Raw genomic sequence first — 20,079 nt, forward strand, 5'->3', positions numbered from 1 at the left:
GCTTTCTGTGCTTTGTGGTCTATTATTTCATAACAAATGTAAAGAAAATAGCTGCAATCCATGTAATTTGTATAATTTATTTCATTTTATGATTGCATTAAATGAGCCCATTACATTCTTTTCAAAGAATTCAATTCTTCACTTAATCTTCAGAAATTTTTCAAGGCCAAATGTAGGCCTTTAGCTTGACTAATTGTAAAATAATAATAATGCAATAAACAAATTATATTATTTGTTGAATGTTTAAACTCTATATTGAAGGACTTTGTAAACATGATCAAGAGATGGCATGCCATGTTGTATGTCAGTCCAGTTTACTCATCATATCATCAGATCATGTTCCAGGAATCCAGACACAGTGCTGCCCCAGCTGTGGTATAATAAAGTCATTATCTTTCTGACAGCAGGCGCAGTCACACTCTTAACCAAAATGGTTTTTCTGTGGGCAAAATGGCAGCATATCTTTCAGTTATATCATCAAAGTTGAACCAAGGAAATGTAATGCAACCCAGAGTCTGTGCTATCAGGACCTATGTTGGTCCACTAGGATCGCTCTAAATGCGATCCAAAACCAGTGTGGAAATGCCACTGTCCACAGATGATCTTTACAAGCTGAAAGCTACGTATGTACCACATTTTTATGTGATAACATTTTTTTAAAATATTAGCAGACAAGATCATTGCATGCATCTGTGAAAATAACCAAATTTCCTGGAGATCTTCTTAGTGATGAACCTTCACATTTCTATCAGTCAATCATTTTTCTTTAGTCATGTAAACAATATAGACAGTGACATCTCTTGACTAAGTCCACTCAATGAGAAGTAATTTTTCATTTCTTTCTAAGAACTCCTCTTACAGAAATGGAAAAAAAAAGTCACATTATGATTTGTTATTCTCTACAACCCACAAGTGTTCAAAACACAACAATTCCGTACATTTTGCGCCAAACGACCAATGACAGGTCACTTTGACAAAGTGTCGCTATCGCCACCATCAATTCTTCACTGCCCTCCTGACGTGTTACGTCACACGTCATTCCCGTCCTGACATATTAACCCATTAACCACAGCACTACCCACAGCCTCTAACAAATACCATGTCAACTAAAGAATTAGGTGGGAGGACCATTTATCTTTTTGCATGATAATCTCACTTTTACTGCAAAACAACAACATCAACTATTTTCCTATATCAGCCATATTTTCTCTTTTTTACTCTACCCTCAGGGGGCACAACTGGCAGAGCTATTACAGGCATATATATATATATATATATATATATATATATATATATATGAGTTCTCTAACCACAATGAGTACAATTACCAGGCTATAATAAGACATTATCATATGCTGACAATTCCATGTGACACATTCAACCTAGAAATGCTCTTCAGTTCCTGGTGTAACGTCAAAAACTGTGTACATGTTCTACGTTCCCACTGACCCGTCACCTTCACGTGTCAACTATTATGCCTATTCTTACCTCACTTTTTGTGTGAGACTCTCTTTCTAAACCACAATACGATGACTTAGCAATTCTTAATTAACAAGTGTCTTTCATGACCCGGTGCATGTTTAAAAATCGTCATCTTATGACACTGTCTCCAAGACATCCTAGTTACTTGCATGCTTCAAGATGCTTACTTCATGAGTCAATTGCTAAAATAGATTGTTACTTTCTGGTACTTTTTCCCTTTAAATGATAATATCCCAGATAAAGTATAATGAGAAAAGTTGTCATCTCTTTAGACAGGTCAAGTACATGTGTGTGTGCTAACAAAAAATACTGCCAATAAAAAACACATCCCACAATGAAGACATCTCCCCGTTATTATACCTGAATAAATCTCTGTGTAATATTACCTGAATACACTATGTCACAATTACTACAGCTGACATAAAGTGATACACATGACTTGCACTGCGTGATACCATGCTTAGTCACTCCACATGGGTTTCTAGATCAAACATTCATTCAACAAAGACACTTCATGGAAAATAAATACTTCTGACCAAGAGTAGCTGTTCCTATGTACTGTTAGAACTGACTTCTGATTGGATGCATACAGCTGCTTTTAAAATGAGGCACAGTTCAGGAAAAAAAATCAATACTAAAAGACTCATACTTAACTCTCCCCACCCCAATAAATAATAATAATAATAATTTAATTCTAAGCCAAGAGAAGCACTTGAAGACCACTCACCTAACTGATCATTCATCAAATCACAAAAGTCTCCTGAACCATTCCTCAACTCCTCCAAAAGGTTAAAAAAAGTTACTCCCCAAATTTCACGTCCATGTTAATGAACCCCCAGTCCTGATGACGTAGTCTCCCCCCTCCTGGCCTCTGTACCCCACAAACTCTGGTTCCTCATCCGTCTCCTGGCACCAGTTTTTCCCCATCATCTCTCTCCCTATCCACATGGTTCCTATGATAACTGACATAATCCACCAGAGCCACCACGTGCAGTGTACTAGGCTAGGCAGTACTGGGATGGGTGAGTGACTGACTTCTCTCCTCTCCTCTCCAGTATTAACTGTAGAGAACCTGTGGTCGCGGCTCTTTATATACTGCCATGAGTCACCTCCCCAGCTATCCCTTCACTTAGTTACCTATTAGCTTAGAGAATACACGTCCTGACATGATTGGGAAGTTTGAGATATGAAATATGTGACAATGATTGCAGAACAGGTCAAGTTGGCTTTGTTACATTGTTGAAGTGGTGCTACAAATATTAAGAATCCTATCACAGGTAGACTTGTACGAATTCTGATGATTAAAAAATATTTTCTGGAAATGAATCAGTTACAAAACTTTTCATCATCAATTTTATATGGCTATTTATGCGCCTTGTGATGGCCAGTCATTGCAGTAATATTTGAGTTGCCTTTTCCTGGCATCTGACCAAAAATGCTGACTATTGGAAAAACCAATACTTGTTCAAGCTCACAATTAGGGTATTAACCACCAAATGATGGCTGACTAAATTTTACACCCACGCTCCAATTTCCACCTACACAGATAATACTTATTGAACTGTCAATAAAACCAAAACCTGCTATGTGTAGTGCATTAGAACCAAATAATAACAGTTTCAGTTTTCCACTGCAGTTTTCCCTGTGAAATTATCATGAATTACTGCAATATTAACTTAACAAGTAGTGATATTACAAATGAAATGTAACGTTGACTGCTGTAGTAAAGAGCAGGTTGTTGAAAAAAGTTCTCTTTTTTTGTCAAGTCAACAGCAACTGTAATATTAACTTCAGAAGAGTTTGACAGACTCACTGACTAAACAACAATCACAGACAAAGCACATTTTAGGTGTTCCTCTGTCCAAGTTCCTTACTGCAGATATTTTTACGTCAAAAGTGATTGAACCATAAAACTACTTTCCAACACAAGAAGACAACCTAAGCATTTTATCATACCTTCCACAAAGACCCCTAAATTATAAGGAAATTTATAATTAATTGCTCAAAATCCACCCACTTCCTGTTCTAAAACATATCACTCCTATCTCATAGTTCAGACAGAACAAAAGGTATCAAATTGACCTGATGTATCCATTATTTATTACTTAGTGTTCCTGTCACCAAACAAAACTAAGAAAATAAACACAGCCTCCGAGGGCTGTTTCTGGTGACAAATTCAGACAAACCACTTAGCAATGAAAGATAAAATTCATAAATGACGTTAATTTTCTTTAATCTTCCTATCATCTATTGTTGGTGTTTACATCACGAGGACAGTAAGGACACAGGCTGGTATCTTTTAGTTTAAACATCAACTAAGACTGAGTATTATCAAGTGCAGGGACTTTGTACTGCACTGTTGGAAAACTAACTTAAACACTTCTTGGAAACTCTTCTATTAAAAAGAAGCACATCAGTGAACAGAACAAATCTAATTTATAGGAAAAGATTTTAAACAGTTGTTCATCCATGCATCCAAACTGTCCTCTTAAATGGCTTTTAGACTAGGCTAATACAATTTTTACCATTTCAGTTTCCTTTTCTCAAAATTTTACTTATGTTTCCTCATTAAGAATCTTTCTAGTAAGAATTTTTTAGACAAATGAAGAAATATTTTAATTTTTTTCATTTATAACTCTCAATCTTTCATTCTTTTACACAAAATTAAAACCGAACCAATTACATTCTTGAAATATTTGGACACTGCAATTCTCTTAAACTTCTTAATCTTATCAAAGTCATTTGTCTTCATAGATATCAGGTTATTATACCTTGTACCTAGTTTAATTACATTCTTAGCACATATATTGTCCTAAGACAGGTGTGTGGCATCACGCCAGACACACGACAAAGACGACAGACGTGACTGGTACCGCATCAAGCCAGCAGCTGATTGGCTGAAAGTTAACATTATGGGTAATGATCGACAGGCTCTTCAAAGATGAGAGACCGGCTGTTTGATATTGTAATTTGATGTCTTGTTTGAATAAAAGCTGAATCCTTTATTTGTGTTGAGATACTTGTGTCATGTTAATTTAAGACTTAAATCAGTGGATCCTTTGCTTATTACTGGATAAATTCATAATACAAATGTTGAAGCATAAATACAATTATACACTAGTTAAATATTCACCATTTTCACATAATCTTCCCCAGATGAAAGACTTTGTAAAATCTGTATCTGTTTAACCAGATGTCCTCAGATGCAGATTACAGAAAAAGCCAGACTAGTCTATTGCACAATAAAATGAAATAAAACAATTGTTTTCAATATTTTACCCTTCCTAATAAATCAAGTCCACATCACAAATTTTCCCCACTCCTGGAAGGGTGTGAGATGTTGACACTATTTTCACATAGATCAGAATTAGTACAGAAAAACAAACACGCAGGGTGAACAGGTGCTTGACAACAAATATATATATATATAATACCTTATGTCAAAGTAAACAGAACAGTCTGAAAATGTGTACAATTAGGTTAAAAACAAACAGAAAGATAAACTACACTTACTGATAACTACTTTACATAACACTTGACTATATCATAATATACATGGGTGAAAGTTGTAAAAAAATGAAAATCCTGAAATCAGGCAAGACTTTCACCCATGACTAATATGGAATACAGCTAAATATATAATGTTTGAAAATATTCAAATATTCAGTAATAAAAACATTACATTTATAACATTTGCTGTCAAAGTTGAAAATGAGCTCATGATCAAGTACCAATATTTTCCATAGCACTATGTAATAAAAAAAAAGATCTTATTACAAATGACTAGTTCATACATTCTGACATCACAAGATCAAGTCGAAATTAAACAAATGACAGCGTGTATTATTGAAGAAAGGGATCATTATCAGACACTATATACCAGGTACAGCAGCAGAAATGATGCATTATTTCTACTTACAATCTGGACCCGGTCTCAGCGCCACTGTCATCACCCTCTATCCTGTACACCTTGCCGTACATGACATACTCAAAACTGTCCGCACGCGATGGTCCTTGATCCGCAGGGTTATAGTCTGTGTCATCAGGGTAACCGTCTTCACGCAGGGTGGTAGCTATTACCATACGGAACTTGTCTCCTGGGAGAACAAAAAGAAAGCGTTTCACCCAAGTGTTGGCATGTAAACAGTTTATTTACAAGATACAAGACATCACGGCACAACACATGACAACTCCAAGAATTCGGTGTCATATTTAAGTCGTGATGAGCTCTTCCCACACATGATCATATTTTGGACCCAAGTACACATAAACAAGAGAACATGTTATCTTGTATACATGTTTTTGTCCAATTTTTTAATCTTGTAAAAAATGGGGTGTATATATATATAATAAATGGTGCATGAAATCTTTGAGCAATTACCAGAAACCACCTTCAGGAGTAGGATAATAAGAGCCAGTGATCCTATCCATACCAGATGGAATAGAAATGGTAAGGCTGAGTACAGGAACCAGCGGGATTGACTGCCATCTAAATCTGTGCCACTCCAGGGACTCTAGTCTATCCCTCACTTCACCCACCCACCACCCCCACTCTCCAGGGACTCTAGTCTACCCCTCACTTCACCCACCCACACACCCCACCCACCTGCCTAATAATTCCTTCTGACCTCACAGGAGAGCAGTTAGATAATAATAGAGGGATGTAATCATAGACATCATTAACTCTACTTACTGTCCATTCACCATCAGTTAGCATTTTGGGCAAACAAATATAGTAATACTAGCAATATATGAAAATAAGTTTATCTCTCAAATTTTCAATTTTGAATGCCTGACTTACTGATATTTTGAAAAAGAAAAATGTTTTCTTGATTTCTTGTGCTTCTGCTCACAATTCAGAATAAATGAAATACCCAACTATAATTGGTGTTTTAATTAGTAAACACGTATCTATATTCACATCAAACCCACCCTCCGTGTTGCTAAAATTTTAATCCTAATCTAGTTTATTGCCAAGGTACATTTACGTAACTCTTTCTTCTTCTTCTTTGAACAATGAACTTTTTTACGACCTTAATAACATGTTCGTTATCATTTTTTTTTGCCCTTTGAAGTTATTTTTTAAAAGAGTTTTGACAGAGTATGCCAGTAAACCCTCCCTTTCCTGACGCCAATCTGTTGGTGTAATTTATTGTCTTAGTGCAGCTGATGTTCTGTCATTGATAAGTGAGACTTCCTTTCAGTTTTAATACTTTTGAAAGACTTTCTTGAGCAATCTGAAGTTGTTTATATATAGTAATCAAAAAAATTGACAAGTCTGGTCATAGATACTTGTTTATGAATTTTAAGATGTGAAATATTATCAAGGAATGAATTGCTCCATTTATTTGCGTTCTGAGATTCATTACTAGTAGATGAAAGAGAAGAAAGCAACCGACAGAACAACCAATTCCTAGCCGCTTGATATCTTCAACATGAATTATTGAGCGCACTATCTACCTCTGTGTCATCAGTGATATTTGGTCAGCTATTTGTAAACTATTGTTCTATTGTATTAGTAATCTGGTATGAGTACCGGTTATCTACCAGTGATAGGGAGACAGGGTTCGTCAGACAAGGACTGACAGGTGGAGACCTATTTTCTCTGCTGTTCTGCTGGATAATCTATTATCAGAAATGTCTACATGCAGAATAACTGTGACCCCCCCTCTTTCACAACCCCCCCCCCAAAAAAAAAAATAATAATAATAATAAAAAAAATAAATAATATATAATTCATTAAAATATTTCTGTAACTCCTAAATGATTATTCTTCATAAATAAACTGGGTTGCCACAATCAGGCACTAGTACAAACCACGCACCTCTCTGAGACAAGCCATCATGGCGTCACTAAGATCATGTGATCTGCTCAGGTAGCGTCACCATTGGTCTGGCAACGGCTGGTTCTCTAATAACTAGTCACTCGTAATTTCTTTCTTTTCATCAAAATAAAAGTATGAAATAAATCTGTGCCACTTTGTCTCAAGTTGGTTAAACTACTAGTTAAGGCATAAAAATGTCCACTTTCAGAAAAAAAAATTAACTGCTACCAACTGTCATGATCTATAATCAAGAATTAAAATAAGATATAAAGCAATTCAATCTTCTGGAGAAGTAAGCAAAGGACTAAATGCAGCAGTTGAGCCTCAATGATGCAAGGTTATCAATGTTTCCAGGAAATGACTGGTAGTCTGGGTTTTCCAGGAACTCTAATCCCAAGAACTGGACAATGACCTTGATATGCCCAAAGCTAATGGCCTCTGTCGAGTTTCATTACAATGATATTAGTGTTGTTTTTAGACAAAATGAAGAAACATGTCCTCATCATACACGCTGAAAACTTTTTGTATTATACTCCTCATTTAGCAAGTAGCAGAAATCAACGTTACCTCCAGAGGTAGCTTAACTAAAAGAAAAATTTTGGGTCATAATTTCGAGCAGGGGTCCCCTGTAAAGAGGGGTGTAAAACAATCATTGTTTCTGCCTGGCTATAGACACATGGACATAAATTGTTCTCAGTATATTACTAATTGTTACAACATCACCCCTTGAGGTCATGGGCTATAATGGACATAGAACAACAGTCATTAGTACTCGTTATGTTACTCACAATAGTACCAATAGTGCATTTTCTCTAAACAAAAAGTTTTTTTTTACTTCATTTTATCACAATGAATATGAAATAAAAACAGGACCTCATGGCTGCACAAACCTTGTAAATAGCAATCTTATCACGGCTTACATCAATATGACATAAACAAAATTCGGACCGAGTGAACAAAAATGTCTGTCCCCACATTAACTGAGGATCTACGTATATCTGTTTACCATAAGTATAAAAGTTTACCTGACAGTGAAGAATGCCTGGGAAAACATCCCAATAACAAACAACATCTCCATCAGCACTCTCCACATCTACTGCAGTGCTGGTGGTCTTCTCTCTTCATGTCACATACCCCAACCAACCTCCTCTAAATCTGCCAAATCACACTCAAGGGGGCACTGACCAAGCCCCACAGTGTCCATTGACCACACCCTGGTCAATCTGATCTTGGTCAGTCCACTACTTCATGGTCATCACTGTCCCTGCTTGACTCAGGCCAAAGCTAGGATTGACCGGTACTCAAAGCCTTCCTCTCGTCGTTCCAATCACCAAGAGTTCTAATCGCATATAAAGACAATACACTGAGCATCAACTGCTGAGAGCTGTTGCACCTCCTCTGTGCTAATGTCCCTATAGCTGAGAGTCCAACCATGTTGGTCAGCTTGTAGAGACACACTGCTCTAATGTTCCACTGTCTGATCAGAAACCAGTAATGAGAGACACAGAGAACTGCTCCATGTTTTATACTCCCCTGTTTTCATACCACCAAGCCCACTACATATTGTCCTGCTATTATCAACTGATAAGAACTGGTTCTGTATCACTTCGTATCTGAGTAAACTTTGGAACACTTCTGGAAACAGGGACTATGATGTATTGGGCTAAAAATATTTTTCAATTTTAATTTAGTATCTAATCGTTGATCTTTAAACAACCATAATCACCATCTAGAAACCAGGAGAAGACAATGTATTCAAATTTCTGTACACCACCAAACTACAAAAGCTTAAAAACTGAACATTGGTCATTACAATATGCCACTACTAGTAAAAAAAACTGCTGTCACCTTGTGTCTATTGTACAAACTGTATTCTTCTAGAGACACACAGTGTTGATACCTTAAAAAAAAAACCCTTTCCACTGCAGACCACTTCACTGCACCCCCCCCCCCCCCACCCCACACACACACACACACTTCTAAAAGAACAACTCACGTGGCACGAGCATCAACTCACTAGACACACATCACTTTATGTTATCAAACAGAGACGTGTGCCAAAATCCACAGGAGTTCCTCCCTGGTTATCTTAGCTTTGGAGACAGGTACAAGTGGGATATCTCCACGTCCCGTTCCCCCCCCCCCCCCCCCTCCCACTGCAGCCTAGGCACCCTAACTCGAAAGCATCATGCATCGGAGCGCAAGCATCTCGGTTCTACATATAACTTGCCCATACTCATCCCATATAGTGCATTGTAGTCTCTATATGTCTCTATGCAATACGCGATGCTTTCGAGTTACGGGGCCCTGGTGGAGTTCTTAATTGACCCCTTGTAGCAGTTCAAGCAATTCATTATTATCACTCAACATACATATCTGGAGTGATATTTCATAATTAAAACAGGTGATAAGTTATGACAGCACTTGCCCATTGACAATGGAGTCATATCTAGTTTGATGTTAACTACAGAACTGGGACAGCTTTATAAATGACGTGCACTGATACATGTAGAAACAGTAGCACCTTATTGTCGAACCTCATATCTTGATTCATATAACATTTACAAGGGACAATCACTGTCAGGTCAATCTTATCAAATGGATATATTGTCCTGTACACATAGGTTGACAGAAACTGATATGTGAGTTCATTTCACCAATTAAATATATATCACAGAAAACTCATGTTGACCTCTCAGGACAATGACAATTGTGTCCAAATAGATCAACTTTATCATCAAAACTAACTCACTAAACTCCATTCTAAACAGCTATCTTAGCCACTGATACAAAACAGTAGATTACTGCAGTAAGTCAGCAAATGCTGTCAAATAAACAGACTGATACCTGATAATATCAAGACTGACAAGGTAATCATATCTATCTGTTGAAACACTTAGGAATAATTGTGTATGGCTAACAAAGGAAATGATTATGAAGCAAATACCTGCTAAACAACATTACTTCCATGTTCTGGTAAGAAAAAAATATACCAGTTTTAAATATACTTGTAAAGAGAATGTTACCATATTTTATAATTATTCAACAAGGGCAATTTTCTAACTGGGACTGTATTAAAATTACACTGGCATCCCATGTACTATCACAAAACAGTAAACACAACCACTATCTTCTGTCTATAGAAACAATAGTAATATCCCAACAAGTTCATCAAATCACAGAAGTGCCAATCATCTGGTTAATCAGCCCATGATACACAACAGGTAGACCCCATATCAGCCCATGATACACAATGGGAAGACCCCATATCAGCCCGTGATGTGACAGGAGGCACATGCCATCTTGGAAAAGTCAACAATGAGTTGGCGTTTGTTGGTCCATCTTTTAATCTATACAGAAACCTGGGATGATATCCTAGAACTTATCTCTTTAAGTTTTTTATTTTGCGCTGTGGTCCGACGTGATAGATACACCGTTTCTGTCAGTCAGCTACGTGTCCTGGCACCACTTATAAAGCGCATCTGTCCGTCTAGTGAATGAATAAACAGTGTACATTCATTGCCAATTTCTAAGAATTCCTAATAATAACTGTCAGAGAACACTGGCGCTATGCCAAATACCAGCAAAACTGAAACCATGGCAGTAACATCTACTAAATTTATTCATTTACTGGCCGCTATTTCTGCCATGGGTCAGTAGATTCTTCAACCATCATGATCAGAAATATCATTTTGCTTGGAATTGTTTGGCACATACTGATTTAATAAGTTTGGAAATATAATAAAGAAAAGAAGAAAAAGTAAACCTAAAAACTTGAAAATGAAGAAAATGTATCATTATTGAATTCAATTTTAGATAAATCACTTCTTTCAATTTATTTTTCTTCAATTTGTGCATTTAAATTAAAATGATATCAATTTATATCTGAGATCCCACCCCCTTTATCATACTTTCAATTATAGCAAGTCAAAATGCCAGATCAGAGTGACAATAACAATAACTACGCAGTACCAAGAAAACAGAACTTCTATGATGATAATACCGATTAACCTCATTTTTGGAAAATCAATAACCACACAGCACATAAGACCTTGTCTACGCAGTCTCTGGAAACTGGATCTGGACACCAGCCGTCCTTGGCTACAGCTTCCTCAGAGGTTTTGTTTACAAGGTATGACATTTTGTAAACCAACAATGAAAGTGAAATAAATGAAAGTGAGAAGAAAGATCCTCTGCTTTCTAGATCAGCTATGAACCTGAACAGTTTACTGAAACTCCCATAACTTTCTTATATTTCATTTTCATTTGAAAAAGTAGAAAATGCTTTAAAAGGAAAAACATTCCCAGAAGGCAACTGTGACAAGGCGTGTTCACATTGAACTTATGCATACATAGCTTACCCATTAGCCAGACACACCATGGAGAAAGGTTCACTTGGTACTAAAGATTACTTGAGTTTTACAGTTCTCTTTTTCAATATTCCAAAAGGTAACATTTGTGAAAAATACTAAAAACAACAGTTATTTTCAAAACAATCAATTTGTGTACACATTTTTTTGCAATTCTTTCTTTATCTAAATTGATATCTGGATGTGTGGGAGTATCCTCTTCCCAAGAGACATTTTCAAACTGTCTTTGTGTTTCAAGATTAACAAAAAGTTTTCTGGGCATAGGTCAAATTATGCCACATTAAACATATATATATATATATATATATATATATATATATATTCAATTTAAATACAATACAAAGTAATAAAGTATACTGCACACTTCATGTAGATATGCATGAGACACGAATCACTCAGTTTAAGTATTCATGAGAAATAAATCATGAGCTCCAATAATTTGGTTACTCTGGAACCAAGGTACAAGATAACATGCCACATTCATCAATAAAAGAAATAGTCACAACACAAAAGAGATTATCACTCAATATCTCTGGTATTCCAAGATGTGGTCAATAGGTTCAGTTTTTTTCTTTCTTTCTTTGAGTATGACATAATTATCACCCTATTTTATCTCCAGCCAATCCATATTTTACTTCCCTAATGCTAGAATCTTGCTTCAACAACTTAGGCATGATATTGGGTTGTAAGTAAAAAGAAGGAAGAAAGGGGTCAGTTTCCTTTTGGTGGGGGGTGGGGGAGAAATAATGCCCAGGAAGAAATCAATACCAACAGCCTACCACCCTGCCCTCATAATGTTCAATAGTTGCTCTGTATTGTTTTTAAGTCTAGTACTAAAGCCACCTTATCTTAGCTGCATACTCTCTCACCCCCACCCCACCCCGCCCCGCCCCGCCCCGACCCACCTCACCCCGCCCCTCCCGCTTCCAGCCTTCACATAAAAGAGATACTTCAAGTGAATTAATTCTCCTTACCAAGGTCCATGGGATAGACCTGAATGTTGACGTCCAGGATGAGGTCCATCTTGAAGGACTCGGACTCGCAGTGAAGGCGGGACACTGGAAGGGAAGAGAAGAGAAAGAAACATTAAAGAGATGTCACACTAACCCTCTGTCACATTACTTTGTGTGCTTGTAATAAACTTTTTAAAATGTGTTATATGTAAATTTACAAAAAATTCATAATTCACAAGTAATAGAAAATATTCATATATATTCAACTGCCACCAGTGCAAGGAAAAAAAACTTGCCCAATGTGCTTCAGTCACTTTGCATACTACCTGTTTAAGAAATGTCTTTGATTCACATTTTACTGAAAATTGCACAACCTAACATTTATAAATAACTGCTCTAAAATATTTTCAGCTGCAACATTCTAACCCTCACGATGCCCAATACTTTGCTTGCTTTGAAAATTGCATGGACTTTCAACCATCGGTATTCATACTAGCCTACCATTTCTGCATTCTCTTCATTTTTGGAAAAATAGTCTGTTACTTAGTCATTAAAAACTAGCACTGAGCAGTCTCCTCCATTGCATCTTATTCTAAATGAAGTATCCACTAAGACACCACATTTGGCTTGATAAAACTGCAAACTCATCCCCTTCTCCCTCTCCTAGTTTTCAGCTTTTGCCTCTGTCCCATCTTTCCTTCACTCCCTGGTGCCTGGATCTACACCCGCGCCACTCCCTTACAACTGCCGCTTAAACATTTTAAAAAGAGACGCTAACTTTTTGCCTTTCTTAAATTGAAATTTCAAACTCTGGCCAATCAGGTGCCTGCATCCAGATGCTTGAATTTCATTCCTATGAGTCTTTTTCACAGGTCTGAATTATTTGATGAAGAATTTGATAATTCTCAACAAAGAAAAGGCTCTTGGGATCATTCGGAATGGCATTTTCAATATTAAGTTGTGTACATCAATGTTATATGCAGCACTTTAATGTCTGAGCTTCTTGAAAATAGCAGTAGTCCAATTATATTGATTTTACAAAGCAATACTAGTGTCTATAACTACAGCATAACCCTTTAGATTACTATTACTATTACTTGAAATACTGCACACTGGATTTATATTTCTCTTAAAAATTAAAAAAAACAAAAAAAAACAAAAAATAAAAAACTAGAGGATCAGAGAGGCGATACCGCCTCCGAATATTGTACCACCAGCTGGAGCAAGCGCATTCGTATAGACCCCCACATACACAAAATAAGGGGTGCAGCCACCAGTCTTGTGCTTGACAAGCTGTAAAAATGCAATCAACAAGAATTTTCAAAATATGCAAAAAATATATATAACTAAAAATGGTGCAATCAAAGTTAAGTTCATTGTAAGGTAGGTCAAAGGTCAATTTCAAGGTCACAGTAAATTGCCAGTATATGACTTCCTATCCAACTTCAATAGTAACTATGGACCTATCTCTGCCAGTTTTGGAGATAAAAGGGAAGCAAAATTTGCAAAGTTCAGTTCATGGTGAAAAGTAGGTCAAAGGTCAATTTCAAGGTCACAGTAAGATTGCCAGTATATGACTTCCTATTCAACTTCAATAGTAACTATGGACCTATCTCTGCCAGTTTTGGAGATAAAAGGGAAGCAAAATTTGCAAAGTTCAGTTCATGGTGAAAAGTAGGTCAAAGGTCAATTTCAAGGTCACATTTAGATTGCCAGTATATGACTTCCTATTCAACTTCAATAGTAACTATGGACCTATCTCTGCCAGTTTTGGAGATAAAAGGGAAGCAAAATTTGCAAAGTTCAGTTCATGGTGAAAAGAAGGTCAAAGGTCAATTTCAAGGTCACAGTAAAATTGCCAGTATATGACTTCCTATGCAAGTTCAATAGTAACTATGGACCTATCTCTGCCAGTTTTGGAGATAAAAGGGAAGCAAATTTTGCAAAGTTCAGTTCAAGGTGAAAAGTAGGTCAAAGGTCAATTTCAAGGTCACAGTAAAATTGCCAGTATATGACTTCCTATTCAAGTTCAATAGTAACTATGGACCTATCTCTGCCAGTTTTGGAGATAAAAGGGAAGCAAAATTTGCAAAGTTCAGTTCATGGTGATAAGTAGGTCAAAGGTCAATTTCAAGGTCACAGTAAGATTGCCAGTATATGACTTCCTATTCAACTTCAATAGTAACTATGGACCTATCTCTGCCAGTTTTGGAGATAAAAGGGAAGCAAAATTTGCAAAGTTCAGTTCATGGTGAAAAGTAGGTCAAAGGTCAATTTCAAGGTCACATTTAGATTGCCAGTATATGACTTCCTATTCAACTTCAATAGTAACTATGGACCTATCTCTGCCAGTTTTGGAGATAAAAGGGAAGCAAAATTTGCAAAGTTCAGTTCATGGTGAAAAGAAGGTCAAAGGTCAATTTCAAGGTCACAGTAAAATTGCCAGTATATGACTTCCTATGCAAGTTCAATAGTAACTATGGACCTATCTCTGCCAGTTTTGGAGATAAAAGGGAAGCAAAATTTGCAAAGTTCAGTTCATGGTGAAAAGTAGGTCAAAGGTCAATGTCAAGGTCACAGTAAGATTGCCAGTATATGACTTCCTATTCAACTTCAATAGTAACTATGGACCTATCTCTGCCAGTTTTGGAGATATAAGGGACTAAATGTTATAATTTTGGAGTTACCATAATGTGCCATAAATTTCCTACAGAAAAAATTAATTAAAATAAAGAAAAGGTCATTTTGGTCAAAGTTCTTGAAATGGGAGGTTCTCTGAAGTTGCAGAAGTTTAAATTTGATAAAATAATGTCATTTTTGACCACAAGTTGTCTGCTTTGCCAAGCATTATGTTTTATTTTTCCGGAGTTCAAAATTTATTATCCATTACCGTACTGCACATTTTTACGGAAGCCGACTGGTGCCATATGTTGAAAAAAAAAATTATCTCGAAATTTCGAGATAGCATTTTTTTTGTTCAAATTTCAAAATACTATCTCGAAATTTCGAGATAAATTTTTTTGCTCAAATATCAAAATGCTATCTCGAAATTTCGAGATAATTTTTTTTTGTTCAAATTTCAAAATGCTATCTCGAAATTTCGAGATAAAAAATTTTTTTGTTCAAATTTCAAAATAGTATCTCGAAATTTCGAGATAATTTTTTTTTCTACATATGGCACCAGTCGGCTTCCGTACATTTTCCTTTCACCACCAATATGTACTTTCTGATACAGCGTAACTCGAAAACCGTATGGAATACAAAAAAACCGAGACCACCTCCAGTGTTGGGCTTTACATGCTCTACAAAATGCAAAAAAGAATGGGTCTCTAGCATTAACGGTTCCCGAATTAGAGACAGTTTTCAGTTTCGGTATCTTATGGCCGCTACTCCTGTGAAAATGCACCGATTGACCCCAAATTCACGGAGATGAAAGATGACCTGAAGGGTAACACTTTCCAATAATATTATTGGTTAAGTCTGTGTGGCGTCTGAATAACAGGGCAAAAAAATTTTTTTTCGTAAAAAATTTCATTTTTTTGAAAATTTTGACCCATTTGACCTTGAAGTAAAGGTCAAAGGTCAAATCCGAGGGTATATTTGAAATCTACACATATGACTTTTGGAAAGCCGTCTATAGAAATTTTTCCCGTAACTCCTTCTGTAGGGTAGATAATTAGCATTTAATTTTGCCATTTTTAGACAAGGGTGCATTGCAATGAGTGCCACACCCAGACCCCAATACCGACAAAGCCCAAATTTTACGTGGAACGAGTTGAGATTATAGGTGACCTAAATCCATGAGATGGGTACGGGGGCCCTTACCGTCTAGGAGGAGAAGCGGTAACGGTAACATGGCGGCGGAGCCGGCGGAACGGACCGGACGGGACCGAAACCATGTGTACCGCCAGCGCTAACGCTGGTGGTAAATTTTTTTGTTCAAATTTCAAAATAGTATCTCGAAATTTCGAGATAATTTTTTTTTCTACATATGGCACCAGTGGGCTTCCGTACATTTTCCTTTCACCACCAATATGTACTTTTTGATACAGCGTAACTCGAAAACCGTATGGAATACAAAAAAACCGAGACCACCTCCAGTGTTGGGCTTTACATGCTCTACAAAATGCAAAAAAGAATGGGTCTCTAGCATTAACGGTTCCCGAATTAGAGACAGTTTTCAGTTTCGGTATCTTATGGCCGCTACTCCTGTGAAAATGCACCGATTGACCCCAAATTCACGGAGATGAAAGATGACCTGAAGGGTAACACTTTCCAATAATATTATTGGTTAAGTCTGTGTGGTGTCTGAATAACAGGGCAAAAAATTTTTTTTTCGTAAAAAATTTCATTTTTTTGAAAATTTTGGCCCATTTGACCTTGAAGTAAAGGTCAAAGGTCAAATCCGAGGGTATATTTGAAATCTACACATATGACTTTTGGAAAGCCGTCTGTAGAAATTTTTCCCGTAACTCCTTCCGTAGGGTAGATAATTAGCATTTAATTTTGCCATTTTTGGACAAGGGTGCATTGCAATGAGTGCCACACCCAGACCCCAATACCGACAAAGCCCAAATTTTACGTGGAACGAGTTGAGATTATAGGTGACCTAAATCCATGAGATGGGTATGGGGGGCCTTACCGTCTAGGAGGAGAAGCGGTAACGGTAGCCGTCCGGCGGAGCCGGCGGAGCCGGCGGAGCCGGCGGAACGATCCGGACGAGACCGAAACCATGTGTACCGCCAGCGCTAACGCTGGTGGTACAAATAGCAAGGATTTAGGTCTGTTTTAATATCAATCTTATTCCGTTAATATTTTTAAAAAGATAAGTTGTCAATAAATATGGTCATATTTATCACTATGAGTCATTGTATGGGTTGCTGTCAAAGTGTGTGTGCACCAGACAGTGTGGGTGTGTGATTTAGTGTGTGTGTGTGTGCGTGCGTGCGTGCGTGCACACGAGCACATGCTGGGGTTTAGCTGTCATAATGTGAAGAGGGCCAGCAACTTTCGTCATGTCCCAGTAGACACAGAATTACTGTATGATACACAACAGCTATATACTAAAGTATCCACAGATTATTTCAAATATTTGACAACTTTTGCTTAAGGTAGCATTTATTTGGTTCATTTCTTTGCTAAGGCTAGTACAACAAGATACTTGGCTACACAAAAAGTTATTAATCATTTGAGACCTGCTGTGACCACAGAGGCACATGATGTGTTGCTGTTGTGTCAGAGGTAGACTACCTTGTGATTAAAAATAAAGAAACTTGACCAGAGCACGGTGTCAATTTACAGGAAAAAGAACCACAAGTATGTACCTTAGCTTGCAGGGAGGACCCATCCCCAAATCTGAACATTTTTGGGGCTGAAGAAAGAAAATTTGTTTAACTCAACCTTACTTCAAAGGGGTGGGTTATGTCTGCTATTCATCATTCCATGTAATAAATGACCCTGTTTCAATCAAAGGTATTTCTTTAATGATGCTGATATTAGGTCTCTCTCATTACTGACATACAAAAGTTGGCTTAATCATGGTAGATTTTTCTTTTAGGAATCTTTTTTTACTAAAATCTGATACAGACCCTTATTACCACTAAATACTTTTACAAAATTCATCAGCTAATGGGCATGATTCAAATGTCAGTTCATTCCCAAAGGGTAAAATGTATTCTAGCCAAATGACTGTTGAACTTCAGCCAATGAAAATTTCAATTAAATTAATATGATATTTTCATTATTAAAATAATTACTAGTAAATTACAGTGATATAAAATAAATCAGAGGCCCTAAATTTGACAAACTGCTCATACTTTTTAAAGTACCTAAAATAAATTGAATCAAAAGCATGCAAACAAAGAATTTACTTTTCTTCTTCTACCTTTAAAGTTCAGGACATTAATTTCTCCAGGTAATGGCTTTATTTGGTCATGTTTTCTATGTGTACAGGATAAAGCTGTGCAACTGACACGGCAGTGAGGAAACCACAAAACTGGCATGTTATGTCATACTAAAGAACACTGCCAATGCAAGGAGGATTATGTAGGGATTAAGCAGCTTTAGAAAGTCAAAGATTTACACAATCTTTACACATTATAAACCATAAAAATACTGTTATTGCACTTCTTTAAAAAAACATTTGGACAAGTATAGATGTTGAGAAATCTAAAACAAATATTAACTTTTTATTGCACAAGTTATTTGCTTTTTCTTTCTTTTTTTCCTTTCTTTTATTTTTTAGATTCCTATCTACAATTAATCGCAATAATAATAACAACCAAAATCACGAGTACTAAGTCTGTATCAAAAAACATTAATAATGCTATCAGTATTGGTTGAGCAATAAATTGTGCTAAGACGGCACCTCTACCACACTTAGTGATTAGGGTGCCATGGACTGCACACCCCCAACACTCTCTAATTGAATTGCATCAAGTATTTGGCAGTCATTCATGTTTTCACATTACTTGCCAGATACTGATCGAATGCAGTGCTTCACGCCTAAGGGCAAGTTCAGAAATAAACTGCAATATAGCCTTAATGTAAACCTGCAAAACTCTCACAGGACTAAACTCCTTTGGCAGAAACTGAAATAGATAAAGAATATTTCCTTACAAATGTTCTTTGACCTGTTTCAGAGAAGCATAAAGTGAGTCAATAATACCAAGAGACAATCTTTTGTTCAAGTTCACATGTACTAGCTTCAAGAAAATTAACCCACTTTTTTTCGAGACCATAATAGTGCTTGCGACAAATAAATCAATGTGCGTATTACTAATATTCCCTGACAGCATCATGCAGTGACACACACCATTCTGTAGACTGATATGATATATATATACAGCCACAAACAAACACAGATCACAAATAATTACTAACACAGAATATTTACCATATCACTGAAGCTACAGTGAAAGATATTCACAGAAATCCTTCAACATCAGATCATTGTTCATTTTTACACGATACAAATTTTCATTGCATTTCATTGCATTCTTTCTTGGATAAACAGAGAAGTTAGCTTACATATGCATGTACATGCAAATATATGTGTGCGAGTGAGATGTAGTTGAATGAGTGTTTGTATTGTTTTATGTTGAAATCTATCAAAAAATCTTTCATGCCTTATGCAATCAAACGAAAGAATTTCAAGATTTATTTTTCATCCTCCAAATGTTTACTTTAAAAATAGGTTAACATGTACTTCAAGAAAAGCCCCAATCTCACTTGGCAACTACGATACAATCTCTTTTCACTTTCTGTAAACACAGGGAATAATTTTACATCTTTAACAAAACATTTTCAAAAAGTTATCATGGCTTTCTTCTCTGTTTGAGAAATAACGAAATAGTAATGAACAAGTAATACGTACTCATAGAGCAATGATGAAATGGTACTAAAGAAATAATACTGATAAAGAGATCTGATGATATTTGGTTAACTGTCA

General features: G+C 36.4%; 1 protein-coding gene across 5 annotated transcripts in view; it reads right to left on the reverse strand.

Moving 5' to 3' along the window:
- LOC106179848 (DNA-directed RNA polymerases I, II, and III subunit RPABC3) overlaps positions 1-20,079 on the reverse strand; it is a 34,551-nt gene that overhangs the window by 12,525 nt on the left and 1,947 nt on the right. For 4 of the 5 annotated variants that reach the window (XM_087017347.1, XM_087017350.1, XM_087017348.1 and 1 more), the window contains exons 2-3: positions 12,651-12,734; positions 5,402-5,579 (exon numbers count right to left, since the gene is read on the reverse strand). In XM_087017347.1, coding sequence (XP_086873473.1) covers positions 5,402-5,579; positions 12,651-12,734 — 262 coding nt within the window. Of the gene's footprint in view, positions 1-5,401; positions 5,580-12,650; positions 12,735-13,130; positions 13,155-20,079 lie in introns of those variants that run through there. The other variant, XM_087017351.1, reaches the window with a different exon arrangement.

The sequence above is a fragment of the Lingula anatina genome, chromosome 7 (genome assembly GCF_051362555.1).
Source record: "Lingula anatina isolate TDL-2025a chromosome 7, LinAna3.0, whole genome shotgun sequence".
Taxonomy (NCBI): domain Eukaryota; kingdom Metazoa; phylum Brachiopoda; class Lingulata; order Lingulida; family Lingulidae; genus Lingula; species Lingula anatina.